Here is a 16,813-nt window from a genome sequence, read left to right on the forward strand (position 1 = left end):
TCTCTCTCTCTCTCTCTCTCTCTCCCCTCCCCCTCCCTCTTCCCCTCCACCTTTTGCTTTTTGGAAGGGCAACTGGGGTTAAGTGACTTGCCCAAGGTCAGTAAGTGTTAAGTGTCTGAGGTCAGATTTGAATTCAGGTCCTCCTGACTCCAGGGCTGGTGCTCTATTCACTGCGCCACCTAGCAGCCCCAAGGAGTTTACTTCTCTCAGCTGGAGAACACAGGATCTGAGGGCTGGCGGAACCCCAAGAGGTGGTCTAATCTAATATTAACATGATCTTCTGTTTCTTTGCCCCCTGCCCCACAAAACCTTGCTCTCATAAAAGTTACCCCTGATCCCAGTGAATTGTTTTCTAATGGACATGGAGAGAATTTAGTGTTTCAAAAAGAAAGAGATCCAGGGGCAAGTAGATGATGCAGTGAATAGAGCACTGGCTGTGGAGTCAGGAGGACCTGAGTTCAAATCCAGCCTCAGACACTTGACATACTTACTAGCGGTGTGTCCTTGGGCAAGTCACTTAACCTCAATGGTCTTGCCTTCCCCCCTCCAAAAGAAAAGAAAAAAAGACATCCAGTTTAGGCTTATAATTAAAGCAGTGTGGTGTTATTCAAGAAGTTGTCACTATTTTGCCCAAAAGACTCATCATTATTATTATTGTTATTATTTTTGCCTAGTTGTACCCTGGACTTTGAGGAATTTTTGGTTCTGTGTATGTGTATGTTTCAAACAAAACCTTAGGACTGATCAATTTAGCGATCTCCAGTAGTCCTTTAGAACAGATTGTTAGTCTGGCTTAGCCTTCTCATCTTACAAAGAAGGAAACTGAGGCCTAGAGGGAGGAGGTGACCACCCCAGCACCACCCAACTAGGAGGTATCAGAGGCAGCATTCGCATCCATGTTCTGTGTTCTTTTCATGGTACTACTGCATGTCCACAAAAATCACTTTGTTTTTTAAATGTAGGATCTATACCAGTGCCTCTAAATAGTTTGGAATAGAACAGGAACAATTATGAGGATAAGCATCTCAGATGAGCAATATTTAGGGGTGTAATCAATCAGTGACAGTGACTATAACCTGTTTTGAAAATGGTTTCACATAATCTTAGTTCCTCCACTAGAGGAATGATTTAAAACAACAATGAAGAAGAAAACCCATATCATTCATTTTTGTATATGGGATTTTTTTTTAGTGAACTTAGACATGTTTTATCACCAGTTTTTTGGAAAATGTTCTCTTCTGAGTTACTGAAGTACCTTTCAAAATATTTAAGTGTTTTTGGCTGATTCTAAATTGTCATGACTTTAAGAGACGCAGCAGGAGCCATGGGCTGGTAGTGGGGTGCCGGGTCTGGAGCGAGAGCAAGTATCAGAGTTTGAAACCCTGAGCTGCATTTTACTGTTTGTGTGATTCAGAGCTAGTTTTTCCCACCCTCTGGGCCTCCAGATGGCTTCCCCATCCATAAAATTAAGGTCCTGTTCTGGACCACTCTGAAGGTTCTTCCCCAGCTTCAAATACTGGTCCCTTTGGGTTTCTTTGATTTGCTGAAATGCTTTCTTTTCTTCCTTCCTTCCTTCCTTCCTTCCTTCCTTCCTTCCTTCCTTCCTTCCTTCCTTCCTTCCTTCCTTCCTTCCTTCCTTCCTTCCTTCCTTCCTTCCCTTTTATCTTTCATTCTTTCCTTCCTTTTTTTCTTTTTTCCTTCCCTCCTTCATTCTTTCTTCCTTACTTTTTTCTCTTTCCCTTTTTCTTCCTTCCTCTTTCTCTTTCTATTTCTTCCCTTCCCTCCCTACTTCTTTCTTTCCTTCTCTCTTTTCCTTCCTTTCTTCCTCCTTTCTCTCTCTCCTTCCCTTTTTCTTCCTTCTTCCTTTCCTCTCCCTTCCTTTCTTCTTTTCATCTCTTTCCTTCTTTTGCTCTATTTTTCTCTTTCCTTTTCTCTTCCTCCTTTCCGTTTTTATTGCTTTTTTTTTATTCTTACATCCCCTTCTTTCCCAAATATATTCCTCCCCAGCAAACCATCCTTTGAAGAAAGAAATATAGGTAGGCAGATAGATAGATAGACAGACAGACAGACAACCACTTCAAAACCAACAATCAATGGAGTCCTACAGTATATGTGACACTAATCCCTTAGTCTCTCACATCTGCAAAGAAAGGAGAGAGGTGTATTTTCTCATCTCTTCTCTGGGTCCACTCTTGGTTCTTATAATTACAAAGCATGCAGTTTTGTTTTTTCCTTAAATGTTTGTTTTTCATTAGATAATTTTTTTCATGTATCAATTTCTGATTTTTCCCCTGGTGCCTTGCATATATCAGGCACTAAATAAATGCTTTGTAATTGATTACACTTTGATATGATAGTGAGTTCTTCAGTAGATTTCTGTTCATGAGAACTACTGATTTCCAAGTTTATGGTAGGGAATGTAGAAAATCAGCCCCACATTCCCAGTGACAAGATGGCATGACAAATTAAGGTGTGAATTTTGTTAAAAGTTGTGAATTTTAACAAACAGAAAATAAATACTTCACAGAGACCTGATATGACCTTTCTTTGTATTTTGGAAGATGAGAGAAAAAACATTGTTTCTTTTACTTTTGCAGCACAAAATGTTAAGGAAAGAGGTATGAATATCACTGTCTTACATGAGCAATTACTCAGTCAATAAGCAGTACTTAAGTGCCTGCTATAGGCCAGACATTGTTCTAGGGGCTGAGGATACAAATGTAGTGAGTGAAAGAATCCCAATTCAGACATTCTAATAAGGGAGACAACACACACACACACACATACACATATGTGTGTATGTATATATTTATATTTAAAATATGTGCAGAGAGAAAAGTTAATGATAGACTATGAATTTGGGCAAATAATTTCCCTGCCCTGTGCCTCAGTTTCCCCATCTGTAAAATGAGGGGGTTGACTAGATGACCATTCTGAAGTTCCATTCAGCTCTAAACATACAAAGATTTACAACTGGAAGGACCTCAGAGGGCTGTCTAGTTCACTTCCCCCATTTTACAGATAAGAAGACAGATTTGCAAAGGCTACCTTGTCCAAGGTCACACAGATGAGGTGACATCTGAACCCAGCTCCTGTCACTGAAGAGCCAGGTCCTCTATCTTTTTCTATGATGAAACAAATAGATTTAGAGCTGGAACTTCAAAGACCATCTAGTCCTCATTTTACAGATGAGGAAATGGAGGATCAGAAGGGTTAAGTCAACCACCTAAATGGTACCAATAGATTTAAAGATGAAAGGCACCTTAGAAGTTACCCAGTCCAAACTCCTTGTGTATTTTGCAGATGAGGAAAGTGATATGCATAAGGTCACAAAGATGGAAAGCATTACAGGCAGAATTTGAACCCAGGTCCTTTGCCTTCCAATCCAGCACTATTTCCACAGGGCCATGTTGCATCTCGGATACTAGCAGTCAGCTGAAAGATAAAAAGGAGACAGTGTGATCCAGTGAAAAGATGTTATGTCTGGGTTAGGAGGAGCTCCTCTAAACCCCAGATCTGCTGCTTGCTCCTTGTGTGACCTCAGGCAGGGCCCCCTGAGCCTCAGTTTCCTCATCTGTGAAATAAGGGGGATGGACTAGATGACCTTCTAGGTTCCTTCCTGCTCCAGATCTGTGATCTTCTGATCCTTCATGAATCTGTAATTGGTTCCATGAAAAGGAAAAGCTGAGACAATTCTGTCTAGACTAGAGATTGGCGTTAAGGCCCACCCTCCCTCTATAGTAAGCTGCCTTGTGCCATCTTGTGGCAGGCCCAGCACAGGACAGGCAGAGCAGAGATGACCAACTTTGGGGTAGGCACTTTCACAGTATCTGTCCGTCTACTCTCTGCAATTTTCTGATCTCCTTCCAATGGAGGGAGGGAAGAAGAGGGAGAAAGGGAGGGGGGGGAGAGGGACAAAAAGGGAGAGAATGGAATAGAGGGCCAAAAAATGAAACAGAGAGGTGGGAGGTGGGGGGGGGGAGAAACATACAGAGAGGGAAGGAGAGGAGAGACAGACAGACAGACAGAGGGGGTGGAGAAGGCCAGAGAAAGACACAGAGAAAGGGGGGAAGTGTGTGTGTGTGTGTGTAAGTGTGACACACAGAGGAGAGGAGAGACAGAGAGGGTCAGAGAAAGAAAGAGAGAGGAAGGGGGTGTGTGTGTAGGAGAAGGGGGGGATAGGAACAGATAATGAAGGGGAGAGAGACCGGCCTGAGGTGGGGGTGCAGGGCTCTGGACTTTGGCGGATTCAGGGCAAGACGGAGAATCTCTGATCAGGACCCCTGCAGGGAGCAGAGACTATTGATGCCGGAGGCAGCCTCCTCACTCAGGGGACCTTCCATTTACTTTCTCTGCACCATCATCTTCCCGTCAGTGTCAGCTCCATGGGGCAGTGTAGCAGCAAGCACCCCAGCGTCCCCAGGGTGGCTGCTCACACAGGTTCTTGGATCTGCTTTGATAAAGGAAAGCAACTCAAAATGGGTTAACAAGCTTACTTTAATCAGTCAGACATATATCGTTTACCTTGTTCAGGGGAAAAAGGTTAGCACCCCGAACTTCAAAGTATACAGGCAGAATTATCAAGACAGAAACAGATCAAGTAGACAGCTTTCCAAACTGTCCAACCATTACATCCATACCCAGTCAACATCTGGGTTTCCACATTCTGGGTTTTTCAAAGCCGGGGGACTCTCAACAACGGCTTCCCAGAATCCAGATCAAATCACAGAACACTTCTCAAAGTGAGCCCCAAAACAAAGCCTCAAATCAGGGCTTATATAGCCTTCTCCTGGCTCAGAGAATGTAACAACCTTCTGGACCCACTGGCCAATCAAGAAGCATCTACTGAAAAACAAGCCTCCCCCACCCAAGGCTCCAGGCTCCAGGCTCCAGGCTCCAGGTGCACTTCAGCCTCAGGGCAGGGAAGATCTTCACATTTACATCCCCATTACAGGCAGTCAGCCTTTGCTTTTTCTTTGATCCCCAGCACCTAGGACAGTGTTTGGCCCAGAGTGAATGTTTTCCCTGTTGAATGCCTGGCAGAGTCGTGGGGCTGTGGGGCTAGGAGGGCTTTCTCAGACCAGGGACTTCACCATTTTGGGAGGCACAGCACCCTTAGCTATCTGGGGAATCTTCTTCTCATAGTTGTGTTTTTAAAGGAGGAAAAGTCATAGGATTAGAATAGGAAACAATTATATTGAAATACACTTAACAAAATATTTAGTAGTTTAAAAAACAAAGGTTTATGGGCTCCAGGTTGGGAAACTCTGGTAGTCTCACCTGCTCATTTTACAGGTAAGGAAACTGAGGCCTAGAGAGGTGAAGTCTGGAGTCACCCAGGTTACACCGCTTTTATCCCTCCTACACATTGGCCAGCTGCGTAGGAGTGGGTCATAGGATTACAGATTCTGAGCCAGGGACTATCTAATCCACCCCCCTCCTTTTATAGGTGAGGAAACTGACTTTCAGAGAGGGGAACTGACTTCTCCAAACTCACACAAGTAGTGTTCTTGACAGGATTCGAACCCATGCCCTCTAGTGTCCATATCCAGGTGTGCGCCTTTACTGTGGCCATGAGGATGCAGCCTGATCACAAAGGAGAGAAATTAAAACATTCCTTGGAAACTTTAATGATGCCTGAGTGTGCTCTGGTCACATACAGAGAAGGGCTCTGAAGTGGGCAGTGAGCCCTCAGTAGCTGTGGATTGTTCATAGGTCATGGATTGGAGCTAGAAGGAACCTCAGGGGAAATTAATTGAGCCATGTCATTCTTGTTTTCAGATTTTGTCGTTCCCCCTTGTTTTTACACCAGTCATTTCTTTTGGGCTCTCCTGCTGAACCTTGTTGTTGTTTAGCCCTGTACACTCTTCCTGACCCCATTTGGGTTTCTCTTGGCAAAGATGCTGGAATGATCTGCCCTTTTCTTCTCTGGCTCATTTCACAGATGAGGAAACTGAGGCAGACAGGGTTAAGTGACTTGCCCAGGGTCACACAGCTAGGAAGTATCTGAGGCCAGATTTGAACTCAGGTCCTCCTGACTTCAAGGCCAGCACTCCATCCAATGCACCACCAAGCTAACCTACTCCTTTACATACCCCTCCAGAAATGTGTGTATTCTGTATCCCGGTAGTTTTAAAGTTAGCATGTTGTTATAGGTATCCATTGGACTCTCATTTCAAATATATTTCATTTTCTATCTGTCCCTTTCTCTCCAGCTGCTATCACTGACCCACATCTACACTTGAGGTACATAACAAATAAGGAAGAGATAGTCTAGAGGGAGCCTCAGCAGAAAGGGAGGCTGGCTGGGTAACTGATGACCCCAGAGAGAAGGCACGAGGTTAAACACTGTGAATGATTTACACCCAGCCCATGGTAGCAGAGTCTAGGTCAGCAAGCCCAGAGAATGGGGACACAGGAGAAACGATGTCCAGTAGCCAGAGACCTGTTAGGCCAGATACATTTGGCTGCCCTAAATGTCTCCAGTTACCTGGTAGACCTCAGAAAACTGCATTGACAGCTGCCTGGGGTCTGCTAAGGAAAATAAGTGATGAGGAACCCTCAGAGAGAAATAGACTGTGATTTCTTCCCTTTACACAAACCAGTACAGGCATGAGGGATTGGAAAATTTCACGGTCTTTCCTGCTATCCCAGTCCCTTGCCAACTCCCTTCTGGGACATCATCTGTCATGGCATTAAAAAAATATACATTACTAAAAACTATTTTTAAACTAAGTGAGGTAGCATGATATAGTGGAAAGTATACTTTCTACAGGGTTAGAGGATCTGGGTTCAAATACTACTTTTATTCCCTGTGTGACCCTGGGCAAACTGCTTAACCATTCTGGGAGTGAGAGTTCTTCTCTATAAAGTGAATTTTACATTTTTATCGATAATTTTTACATAAAAAAATAAAATTTTACATTTTAAGTTTTTACTTTTATAGTTCTAGATCTATGATCCATGAGAAGGTAAGGGCAAAAAAGATCAGAGGAAGACGGCACCTTAAAGGCTATTGATTTTAAGCCTCTTATTTTATAGATGAAGAAAGTAGGTCTCAGAGAAATCACAGGGTGGGAGCTGGGGGTGGGATAGGGCAGGGTGTGGGGGGAGGACTGGAACCCAGGCCCTTGGAATCTAGACCCATCACTCTCCATGATACCACATTGCTGTTGCCATCTGAGTCTGGCTACCCATTCATTACTTCTGTTTTGTGTCAGATAAAAGGGGTGCAAAGAAGTCATTAACATTACTATAGCTCATTTTGTAAACTCACAGGGAAGTGACAATAATTGGCATTTCCACAGAGTTTAATTAAGACTTTCAAAAAGCTTTGGGCCTGGGCAGCTAGGTGGCTTAGTGAATAGAGCACACTGCCTCAGAGTCATGAGAACCTGAGTTCAAATCTAATCTCAAGATACTTCCTAGTTGTGTGACGCTGGGTAAGTCGCTTAACCCCGATTGCCTCAATAAAACCCAACCAAACAACCCAACAACCTTTGCCCTCATCTTATTTGATTTTCATCGAAGCCTCAAGAGGTGGGCACTAGAATTAACATTACTCTTAATTTACAGATGAAGAAAATGAGATTCAGTGAAATTAAATGATTTATTTTGGTAGCATGGAGATCTCCTTTCTCCCTGGCCAGATGTCTCACTACCTCTGTGAATCAGTAATTATGTAGTCAGACTCATAGGGTATATGCATCAGCGGGATCTCAGGCAGTGAAGATGTATGTGGTCAGAGGATCATGGTAGGGCCCCCAAGGATGGATTCTGAGTAAAGGAATAGATTGTGTAAGCTCAAGGAAAGGAAAAACTGAATTCACCAACTCGAGGACCTGCCTCAGAGAGAAGCCAGAGACAGTGAGTCAGCCCAGGTGGAGAGTAGAGAGGATGTTAGTTACTGTGAGTCATCAGATTCAGATCTCAATCTTAGGACAGTGGTTCCTAGGTGTGGATGGAAGTGGGCGGGGGGGAGAGAGGGGGGAACAGCTTTATAAGTCCCAGCCCACATGGCACCACTCTCTGTCCCCTCTGGTCCTTCTCAATCCGGCCTGGGCACACTAAGGATGTAGCACTGGGTTAGAACTGTAAAATTCCATTCAATCAACACCTATGAAATGCCTATTATGTGCAAGGCATTAAGTGGCAGGATGGGGCAGTGGATAGAGAGCATGAGAAACAGGCCAGGCCCAGGTCTTACCTGTGATAGTAATGTAAGGTAGGTAGTAACTCTCTAGGGCAGAGATTTTTTACTTTTTCTGTGTCTTGGACACCTTTCTCAAAATTAAATGCATAAGATAAAACCCTTAGGGTAACCAAGGAGGATGGGCTGCAGGTGCCGGCTGGCTGCCCTTGACCTTTGCCTGCCTGCTCTCCCTCCAGGTATGGAGAGTGCAATCACGCTGTGGCAGTTCCTGTTGCAGCTGCTGCTGGACCAGAAGCACGAGCACTTAATCTGCTGGACATCCAATGATGGTGAATTCAAGCTTCTCAAGGCAGAAGAGGTTGCCAAGCTGTGGGGGCTACGCAAGAACAAGACGAACATGAACTATGACAAGCTGAGCCGCGCCCTGCGGTACTACTATGATAAGGTGAGCCCTTGGCTTGGACACAGACCAGCCTGGGCAGAGGGGGGACGTGGATGCTCTCTTGGGGCTCCGCTGGGGCAGAAAAATACCCCTGAGTTTGTTCTTCAAGAAGTAGCCTGTCAAAGAAGATTGAGGGGAGGTAGCAAGACCAGAGTTCTAGTCCTGCCTCTGACACACTAGTGATGTTCCCCACCAAGCCACTGAAGCTCTCAGAGCTCCAGGCAGCTCTTCAATACGTTCATTACCAAGGAGTTGCTTGTTTCTTTGTCTGTATTGATGGAGGGAGTTTCCAGCCAATTCACCAGTGATTAAGCATTTAACCAGCACCTACCATGTGCCGGGTTCTCTATTAATAATTTTTTTTTTTAATAAGCAATCGGGGTTGAGTAACTTGCTCAAGGTTACATGGCCAGTTATTTCTGGGTGTGGTGCTGAGAATCTGAGCCCAGATTTGATCCAGGTCATCCTGACACTGGAGCCGGTGCTTTTACTCGCTGAGCTACCTGGCCACCCCTCTCTATTAATAATTTTATGAAAAAGCCCCTGCCCTTCAGAGGCCTGTGTTCTCTAGGAGGAAACAACATGTGTAGGCATAATTATTACAAAATCAGCCAGTCTGTAAGCATTTATTACATGCCTACTGTGTGCCAGTCACTGTGCTAAGCACTAGAGAGATATTCATGAAATAGATGAAGCACACACACTCAGAATCACCCTGCATTGGGTAGAGGAGGCATTGACGGGGCGCACCTGGAGGGGCCTCTTGGAAGGAAGTCCTGGACTGATGCTGGAAGGGAACTGCGGATTTTGAGAGGTAGAAATGAGCCTGGCTGAAGATACGTAGAGGGAGCAGCATGTCTGAGTAGGCCAGCAAGCCAAGGGAATGAATGTGTAATGAGCCTGGAACCAGATCACCCAGGGCTGGGAATGCCAAACAGGAGGGTTTGCATTTGATCCTAGAAGCAGTAGGGAGTCATCAGAGTTTCTTGAGCAGGGGTCTGAAACAGGACTATACTTTAGAAAAATAATAACGATGATGACACATTTATATAGTATGTTAAAGTTTGCAAAATTCTTTCTAAATGTTATCACGTTATCCTCTCTAAAACAACAGGATGTATGTGTTATCATATCTACATTTTACATATGGGTAAACTGAGGCAGCCACGTCAAGTGACTTGCTCAGAATCATACAGCTAGTAAGTGTCTAAGGTGAAATCTGAACTCGGCTTTTCCAGACTCCAGGCCCAGAGCTCTGTGCACAGTGCCACCTAGCGGTCTGATACTATGAAAACAACTTTGGCAGCTGCATGGAAGGCATGTTTCCAGAAGGGAGACTGGCCGCTTAGATGAGATAATGTATGTAGAGTTTAGCAAAGCTGGAAACAACAGATAAATAAATGTCAGTTAATTATTTGGTATTCAGCCGTTCAGTCCTGTCTGACTCATCCTGACCCCATTTGGGGTTTTCTTGGCAGAGACACTGGAGTGGTTTGCTATTTCCTTCTCCAGCTCATTGTACAGATGAGGAAACTGAGGCAAGCAGGGTGAAGTGATTCGCCCAGGGTCTCACAGCCAGGAAATATCTGAGGCTGCATTCGAACTCAGGTCATCCTGACTTCAGGCCTGGTGCTTTATGCACCAAGCCACCTAGCTGCCTCCAGTTACTTATTACTAGTGCTCATCTCTGATGGAGACTGATCAAATGACATATTTATAAACCGTTTAACCCAGCGCATCACACACAGTAGGAGCAATATAAATGCTTATTCCCCTCCCAATCCCACTTTTGAAGTCTTCTGTTCAAAGACTGATATCAGTAATTATCCTAAGCTACTCTGTCTGGACTAATTTTGAAAGAGGATCAAAGTAATTTCTTTTAAACATTAGCTCCACATTTATATTTCATGAATTCGGCCAATCTATCATGTCTTCCAAAGTCAGTTCACGAGGAAGAGACTGGAAAGTCATTCACTCAGTTAATATTAGTTCCACAGTGTAATGCTTTTAGAGCTCCATAGGTGTTCGTTGAAATTCCCTGGTTCTTTAACAGTTACCTCAGAAGAGAGGCTTTCTGTTTGTTTTGGGGGGGTTATTTGGGCTTTTTTTTACCTTCCCAACATCTCTCCTGTTTGCCCCCATCTGTCCTCTGATGCTGTCCTCCTTGGTGCAGAGCGTCTTCCCTTCATGTCTTGACTATGGCAGTAGCTGCTGGGGCCTCAGGTCAGTCCCTCTTCCACTCTGTCCTCTGTTCAGCCACCAGAGCTATTGGGTAAATTCCAATGGTTTCCTGTTACTTTCAGGATCCAGTCATGATCCAATCCAAGTCTCTGCTTAGCTTTGAAGGGCCTTTATAACCACATGATTCCCCTCCCAATACCAAGGGATCATAACATGGCCCCTTTCCAGCTTTCTAGTCTCCTTACACCTTGCCTGCTGCCACCCACTCAGATGCAGGGATAATGCTGGCTTCCTGCCTTCTTCACAGAGGGCTCCATCTAATGGCTCCATGCTCAGAGCACCCCCCTTCCTATCTCCTTCTCCTGGCCTCCCTGACTTCCTTCAAGTCCCAGGGAAAATCCTGCCTTCCACCAGAAGCTTTTCCTTAACCCCGTTAATGCTAGTGCCTTCCTCTGCTAATCTCTGCCGTTTATCCCGTCTGTATCTTGTTTGTACATGACCATTAATTAGACTGTGAGCTCCTTGGGGTCAGGCATTGTCCTTCACCTTCCTTTGTAGTCTCAGCACTTATCAGAGTGCTTGGCATATAGTAAGTGCTTAATAAATGCTTATTGACCGACAGATTCTAAAGATACTTCTCGCTGATTACAGCTCCTGTAAATTTTGTGGAATCTTGGTTTTTTGGATATTGTTTTGCAATATTCCCTGGGCTTTGCAGGACTGTGAGGATTGAGACTGGACCTGTGCTGCTGGGCCTCTGTCTAAACCGGGCACAAGTTGTAAAAGAGGAAGATTTCAGCTCAGTGTCAACTTATTGTGGAATGGGCCACTTCAGGAGGTCACAGATCCTTCCTTACTGGAGAGCTTCAAGCAAAGGCTGCATTGTTTGTTAGGCATGTTGCAGAGAAGAGTTCATGTTCAGGGATCAGTTGTACCAGCTGGGCCCTGAGCTGCCTTCTAACTTGGAGATTCTATGATCCTGTCATTGGAGAGCGGCCACTGTGAAATGGGGACGTTGCCAGCTGGTGTGGTACTTTACAAAGACATTGCTTTCTGATCAGAAAATAATAACCTGGTTTCCAGCTGAGGCATCAAATGCTGTTTCTGTTTGGGCTGAGGTCACGAAGGTACCTTCCTGACATGCCTGTTTTCCCTGTACTTTCTGGAAGTTTTGGCTTCTCTCTGGCTATGGTTCATCAGAGTGAAAGAGGGGACTATTGGGACCTTACATGTGATTCTCAGAGTGTCTAGCTGTCAAGTATGGCAAATACAAAAGGAATCTGGAAAGGCCTTTATGAAATAATGCAAATGGAATCAGCCTGTCCACAAGCATTTGTAAGATGTCCATTTTGTGCCAGCACTGGGGGATACTAAAGTGAAAATGAAACAGTCTCTGCTTGTAAAAAGCTTATGTTGTAATAGGGGAGACAATACATACCTATATAAGAACAGGAAAAATAAATATAAGCAGAATAAATACAACTAGACAATGGGAAGGGAGAGAGGGAGGGGATTGGTGGTTGGGAATCAGGAAAGGCTCAGTATAAAAGGTGATACTTGAGTTGCTTCTTTAATGAAGAGGGGGGTTTTTTGAGGTAGAGGTGAAGAGAGAATGTATTCCAAGCTTGCAGGAAAGCCATGAATAGGCTTAGAGATGGGAGAATGAGTGCTGTGTGTGAGGAACAGAGAGAGTACCAATTTCCTCCCTTCCCATCTCTCCCTCCCTCCCTTCCTCCTTCCTTCTTTCTTTCTCTCTCTCCTCTCCCTCCTCCCATTCTTCCCTGCCTTCTTCCTTCCCACCCTCTCCCTTCCCACCCTCTCTCCTTCCTTCTTTCTGTTCCTCCGTCTTTACTTTCTTTCCTTCCTTCCTTTTTACCCTCCTTCCTTCCCTCCCTTCCATTTTTTTTTCACATCAAAGTCATTTCCAGATATATCCCTCATCCCTGACAACTAAGTAGTTAAGAAAAATCATAGTGACTTTATCTAACAGTGTGTGTACCATTCTGTGCCTCTAGTCTTCCACACATCTAACTAAAGTCAGGAAGTGTGTTTCCTCACATCTGGGACTGCGGTTCTTCCTTCTCTGCAGTGACAGGTTTAAAGACAAGCTATGGCTGAGAGGTTTTGGTGCTTCTGTCCCCACCAAGAGTCAGAGGCGGGACAAAAGCCCTCTCTCAATGTGTTCCCAACAGAAACATGACTCATTTCCACCAAGCAAAGACCTCATGAAAGAATGTCTTAGTTAATTAGTGATGTGTGCGGAAAAATGCTCAAGATAAAGTCACTGCCTGAGCCTTTTCCTGGAAAGTAGAAAGCTTCCCTTCCTCACTTAATTGGATAATTCATTTCAAATTAAGTGGGCAGTCATGACAGGAGAGCATTAGTATTAATAATACATCCCTTTGATGGAGTGTTTGTGTCATGAAACCTGGCCTGAGTGTAATTATTTAACTCTGAAAAATAAATTTTTAACCAAAAACACAATTTATTGTGATAGCAGGGAAGGGAGGAAGACAGAGGCATCATTGGTGATCAGGGAATAACACTATTTGCCACAAAATTCCATGGCAGAGGACTGGCTTGGGCCTTATCCAAGGGGTTGAAGTAACTAAGTGCTCATTGGTCTTCCCTGGGCTGGCCTGATCCACACCCAGCATACTTGGGAATTTCTCTTCGTTCCCATTATAGAAGTTACGAGGTTTTGGACAATAAAAGAGGGGCCTTTGCCCAGTGATCCAAGTTTTTTTGTCATTATCTATTAGTAGCTGATCCTGGAAAATGCCCAAGGGCTTGACATGTTTATTGTCCTGATAGATCTTATGGAGGCCAGTAAGCCCTGATCAGATCCTTTTACAAGACAAGCAAGAGTTCTCAGAGACCTTCAAGTCTATTCTTAACCTGGGGTGTGTAAACTTGAATTAAAAAAAAATTTCTCTCTCTCTCTCTCTCTCCCCCTCTGTCTCTGTCTCTCTCTCTGTGTCTCTGTCTCTCTGTCTCTCTCTCTCTCTGTCTCTCTCTCTCTCTCTTTCTCTGTCTGTCTCTCTCTCTCTGTCTCTGTCTCTCTCTATCATCTATTTGCTGTTGGCCATGAAGGCAAACTGACAGATCTCTTAACTGTCTCATTTTGCTGTCTACTGTCCCATCCCACCCCATATATGTATAACTGTTCTGCAATATAATTGGCTTCCTTTACAATCCCATGTGTTGTATTTTATGCATTTAAAAACAGTATTCTGATCCACAGACTTCAACAAACTATCAAGGTATTCAGGACCCATTAGAATTGCTTTAGGCCAGAAAAGCCCCTAGATATCATCAAGCCCAAGCTGATCACTTTACAGGAGAGGAGACTGAGGCCCAGAGAGGTGAAGGGGTCAGATCTCATCAGAATTTCCCCTTCTCATCAACTTTCCTGCCAGTTTCCCTTTGCCTTGCTGGTTGAATGTTAAAGGCCCTTCCCATTCCCACCCTCATAGAAGGAGCCTGAAAACCCCGTCTCACTGTGACCCTTGGGCCTCAGTTGACCTTCCAGCAGCCTTGGGCCTGTGCCTCTCCAGTGAAGAGAGGACATGGCTGGTGATGCTGCTTTGATGAGTGATGCAATGAATGAATGACTGCATCTCCCCACCGTGCTTCCGGGAAGGCGAGGATCTCTGGGCCTTGCCATCAGCCTTGATGCTGCACTCTCCATGGCCACAGCTGAATCCTCCTGGGTGTGTGTTGTTTCTCCCATTTAGACCATGAGTTCCTTGAACTGTTCACTTATTCTGTGTCTAATCCTTTCTAGCTCTGACATTTCACATTGTAGGGGAGAGGGAACCAGCATTTATTAAATGCCTCCTGCATGTCAGGCACTGTGCTAATAGGCAGTTTACAAATATTGTCTCCTTTGTTTTAAAGGCCCTTTCATCTCTGACATACTGGATTCCCTGAACCTTTCACATTGTGACATTTTATGCTCTAAGGTCTTTTTCAGGTTCTAAGATTCTGTGTTCTAAGGTTCCTCCCAGATATAATAATCTATATTACAGGTTCCTTGCCAGCTAGGTGGCACAGTGGATTAGAATGCCTGGGCTGGAGTTAGAAAGAACCAAGTTCAAATCCAGTCTTGGACACTTACTAGCTGTGTGACCCTGGGCAAGTCACTTAAACCCTTTTGCCTCAGTTTCCTAATCTGTAAAATGATCTGGAGAAGGAAAACATTCCAGTGTCTTTGCCAAGAAAACCCCAAATGGGGCCCCGAAGAGTCAGACATGACTGAAACTATAGAACAACAACAGCAGTCGTTCCCAGGTCCTTCCCAGCCTTGCTTTTCCATGTTCCAAGGTCTCTCTTGGCCCTGATATTCTGTATTCTAAGGTCTTTCTGAACTCTAGCATCCTATAGTGTAAGATCTCTTTTACCCCTAACAGTCTGTGATTTTTATTTTCTGGCATCCCACATCCCTCCAACTAGGCTTGTTGCTTAGAAACCAGAATGGGGCCTGGAGACTTAGCATCAGCCATAAAACCTGTGTTTATGAGGATATCTCCATATTATATGCTCAGCTGCCAAAGCCTGAACCAGCTTGCCAAATGAACACTTACATCATACCACTGCCTGGAGCGCAACAGATGCATGTTTTGCCAGGATGAATTTTCTTGCTTCTGGGCTTTTATTGGCAGGAAAAATGGAGAGGTTCATTTGCTGAAGTTTGCTGTTGGCCATGAAGGCAAACTGACAGATCTCTTAACTGTCTCATTTTGCTATCTACTGCCCTATCCCACCAATCTCTCCCACCTCCTCCAATCCCATTCCACCCCCTCCAATCCATCCCATCCCCTCCAATCCATCCCACCCCCTCCAATCCATCCCATCCCCTCCAATCCATCCCATCCCCTCCAATGTCAACTCATTCCTCCCAACCCCATCCCATCCCCACCAATCCATTCCATCCTCTCTAACCTCACCCAATCCCCTCCAATCCTACTACATCTCCTCCAATCCAACCCCGTTCCCTCCCATCTCTTTTCCTTCTAACATCCAGTTGGTTATATTCACTCAGACAATGCCTCTTCCCCTGCCTTATGCTCAAGATGTATTTTCTATGCAGAATTTATAACTTCTATGAGCCCTGTCCACAGTTTAGGAAGACATATAACTGACCCAAATCTGAATAGTCTGCAGAATATTCAAGTGAAGTAAGGAATGGAGAGGCAGCAGAGATAAAAGGCTTCATGATTCATTTATGCATTGAAAGGACCATGGAAAAGACCCTTGGCATCACAAGTCTTTGGCTCAGCTAAAGTAGAAGGTTTAGAGCTCCTTATGGCAAAACTGTTCTGTATCCTCACGAACTAGCAGGTTAAAAAAAAAAATAGATCTGTAATTTCACTGGGAAGGAAACTCTCTAGCACTGCATTTTGCCCAGAATACTGATAAGTGACTTGCCACAGTCAGTATGTCTCAGAAGCAGGATTTGAACCCAAATCTTCTGGGTCCTAAGCTGTTACTGAATCCACTCCCCTATGCTGCCCATCACATGATAGGCACTTAATAATTTTTATTATTCTATCATCTCTATCTGTTTCGCATTGGGTAGTAGTCTCTGCTGAGGCAGGTAGTGCTGTGTAGACCATACAGGAGTTGAAATCAGAAGAAATCCTGGACCCTACACCTGTTAGTAATGTGGCAGTCAACCTGTCACCCTGACCTTCAGTTTCCTCATCTGTACAATGGGGATGATGATATTTGTACTACCTGCCTCCCAGGGAGGTAGGAGACCTCCTTGTAAACCAGGATTTGCTTATTTTAAAAGTAGGATTCCTTCCAGATAGCATTACCTCCCAGGAGGGAACCTCTCCCTGGGTAGGTGTAATGTAATACCAAGCAAAGGCAACTTCCCAGGTTCAAAATACCAGCATAGGTGCTCTCTATTTTATTCAGTAACAAACCCAGAACAGAGAAGATCAAAACATGACATCATTCAAAATACAGTATTTACTAAGTATGATTAAATAATCTCCAAGTACTACCCCACCCCAGGACCTTCCAATCAT

The 16,813-nt window shown here is 44.4% G+C and overlaps 1 protein-coding gene across 3 annotated transcripts in view; it reads left to right on the forward strand.

The window, feature by feature from the left end:
• Positions 1 to 16,813, forward strand: part of ELK3 (ETS transcription factor ELK3) — a 94,174-nt gene that overhangs the window by 42,317 nt on the left and 35,044 nt on the right. For 2 of the 3 annotated variants that reach the window (XM_069095195.1, XM_069095196.1), the window contains exon 2: positions 8,389 to 8,597. The exons of the other annotated variant lie outside the window; for it this stretch is intronic. In XM_069095195.1, the coding sequence (XP_068951296.1) occupies positions 8,391 to 8,597 (207 nt within the window). In that variant the 5' untranslated portion in view covers positions 8,389 to 8,390. The remainder of the gene's footprint in view (positions 1 to 8,388; positions 8,598 to 16,813) is intronic. 3 annotated transcript variants of the gene reach the window in all.

The sequence above is a fragment of the Petaurus breviceps genome, unplaced genomic scaffold, assembly GCF_028583685.1.
Source record: "Petaurus breviceps papuanus isolate PSGF00001 unplaced genomic scaffold, PetGlider_PUasm1.0 225, whole genome shotgun sequence".
NCBI lineage: Eukaryota > Metazoa > Chordata > Mammalia > Diprotodontia > Petauridae > Petaurus > Petaurus breviceps.